This window comes from Apis dorsata, unplaced genomic scaffold (assembly GCF_000469605.1).
Source record: "Apis dorsata unplaced genomic scaffold, Apis dorsata 1.3 scaffold_207, whole genome shotgun sequence".
Lineage (NCBI taxonomy): Eukaryota > Metazoa > Arthropoda > Insecta > Hymenoptera > Apidae > Apis > Apis dorsata.
The window spans coordinates 382,447-384,946 of record NW_006263491.1 but is presented as its reverse complement, the minus strand read 5'-3'; the positions used below and the strand labels follow the sequence as shown (position 1 = coordinate 384,946).

Sequence of the window (2,500 nt, the reverse complement as noted above, 5' to 3'; positions counted from 1 at the left end):
TTTTTTTTTTTTTTCAATCGGCTTGGACAAACGAAAAACAAACACGCAAGCGTTGTTATTCTTTCGACACGTTAATCGATATATATATATTTTTTTATGATCTTTGTAGGTTATAATTGTAAAAAGGAAATTCCAAGAATTTGGTTAAGTTGAATTGTTTAATTATATAATGATGTTCATATATATATACATTATTTAGATATATTTAAGAATGGCACGCAAAAGAGAAAATTAAATGTGTTAATTAATTAGTTTTTTCTACGAATTGTTACGAAAACAAATAGAAAAACAATTTACTCACCAGCCAACCGTGAAATGCGCGACCAACGTGGTCATCGTCATCGCTTGAGCAACGCTAGATTGCTTGATGCTGTTGCACAGGATCTTCACATCTTGATCCTCTTGTCCAGGAACGTACTGGCCGTCCAGAGAACCGCTTTCGAATCTCGAGGAACTGGTGTTCAAACTGGTCACGTGCAGGGAAGCGTTCCGAGGATGGAACGTGTAAGATCTGGTGAGGTCGAGGGTGTGCCATGTCAATCCACCGCTGGAATGGCCGGTCAACCAATTAGGGAATCGGCACTGGCCAGGTGGCGACACTGTAAGTAAGCAGAGAATTCGATTTACTTAATTCTGTTTGTGCAAGAAACTCGATTCTAATTATTTAGTTTATTGTATAGATTATTTTCTAATAATGGAGAAAATTTCCTGAACTCCTCTAGTTTTAATTATTTTAATTATCTATTGAGTTAAGTTGGCAAAAGTTTGATGTGGTTTTTATTCAAATTAGAAATCAAATTGATGATTTTTAGTTAATATTAAATATAAAATTTAATTTAGAAGAAATGAATAATATAAAAAATTAATAAATTGACTTAGCAAAGAAGTTTTTTTATTATCATTTGAACATGTAAAATAATTTATTATAAAACCTGCTAGTTACTTTTACAAATAATAAATAATAATAACAAATATTTGAAAATACAAATCATACAAATATCAATATTGAAGAAGTTTTTTGATTACAATATTATTAATTTTTGATTACAATTTATTGATAATTATATTTAATATTTAACTATAAGATTTTCAAAATGATTTTATTTATAGAATGTCTAATGCCATATTATTTTACTTTATATAACAATTTTATAAATATTTTTATAATACGTTCATGCATGACATATTTAAATTACTCAACAAAAACAAATTTACAATAATAATTTTATAATAAAAATTATCGAACGAATCTTTTAATCAAAGTCAAATATTAACCTGCCCTTTATTTGCGATAGAAGACGAAATTTCTTCATTATCAAAACTAATCACCTTTCCATCCTATTTCAGTCTGCCTCCACTGATCGAACCGAATTGGACAGAGCTGCTCCTTCGTTTTTAAAACGTATTTAGAATAAGAGGGCTTCGCGATTTCTGATTGTTCAACCTCTCTGATTGTTCGTTCGCTTTTCCTTCTCTCTCTCTCTCTTTCTCTCTCACGTTTTTTTATCCGTGTCACTTAAACGGTTCGTTTCAGCCGGTACCGATGGAATATTTGAGAATGGGACGAGCGGACATTGGGTAATCGACCTTCGAATCGTTGCTTTAATTCCATTTGATCGAGCTCGATCGTCGCAGGTAGATGGAATCTAAGAGCCTCGGGGAGGTAAGAAGCGGAATTATCGTGATAATATTCAAGACGCGCCCGGTATATTCTTTAAACGAATCCTGATTCTACCCTGATCCCGAGCATTTACATCTTCCTATCGATCCGATTGAGATCGTCTGAATTTAATGACCATGGATAATATATAAATATCCATTCGACATTTTCATGTATTTTTGATTAATTTTTAATCTTGCACTTATTTTGGATTAATTTAATTTAAACGAGAATTTTTATTTTTATTTTGTTAAATGGAGCACACGTATATTCAGCAGTGCTTTAAATAAGATTTAAATTCGAAGAGAAAGAAGAAAAGAAAGATGTAGCCTTTGTGAAAACGAATATATATATATTATAAGAATAATTATAAAATTTAAAAATTATTTCAAATTATTCACAAAAAATAGTGAAGAGAGTGATGCGATACTAGCGCCACGTGACTTCCAAACAAACTTAAATTTGTTGACACCAGCGCCACACTGTGTCTCTGTCTTTAAATGAATGGCGAGAAAATAAATAAAATTCTTCGACTTGTATAATAACGACAAAAGAACGAAAAAATAAAATTTTTACATTTTTTCAAACATATTATTATACTTGCCTTTAAATATATAATTATCCTCATCATTTAACGCGTTTCCATTCACTTCTTAAACGTTTTCAATCCTTTTTATCTTCTTATTTTATCAATTCCCTTCTCATAATTTTAACGAACAACTTTTAAACAATTTCGACCACGTTTCGAATGGTTTTCAGATCTACAGGACTGCAAAGGAAAGAAGAGATCAGGAGTGGTATAAAAGAGACGATCTCCGAAAAATTTCGCAGTCAACCCGC

The 2,500-nt window shown here is 31.1% G+C and overlaps 1 protein-coding gene across 1 annotated transcript in view; it reads right to left on the bottom strand.

Moving 5' to 3' along the window:
* Window positions 1-2,500, bottom strand: part of LOC102674519 — a 378,471-nt gene that overhangs the window by 67,573 nt on the left and 308,398 nt on the right. The window contains exon 8 of the mRNA XM_031510137.1: window positions 302-599. Within this exon, the coding sequence (XP_031365997.1) occupies window positions 302-599 (298 nt within the window). The remainder of the gene's footprint in view (window positions 1-301; window positions 600-2,500) is intronic.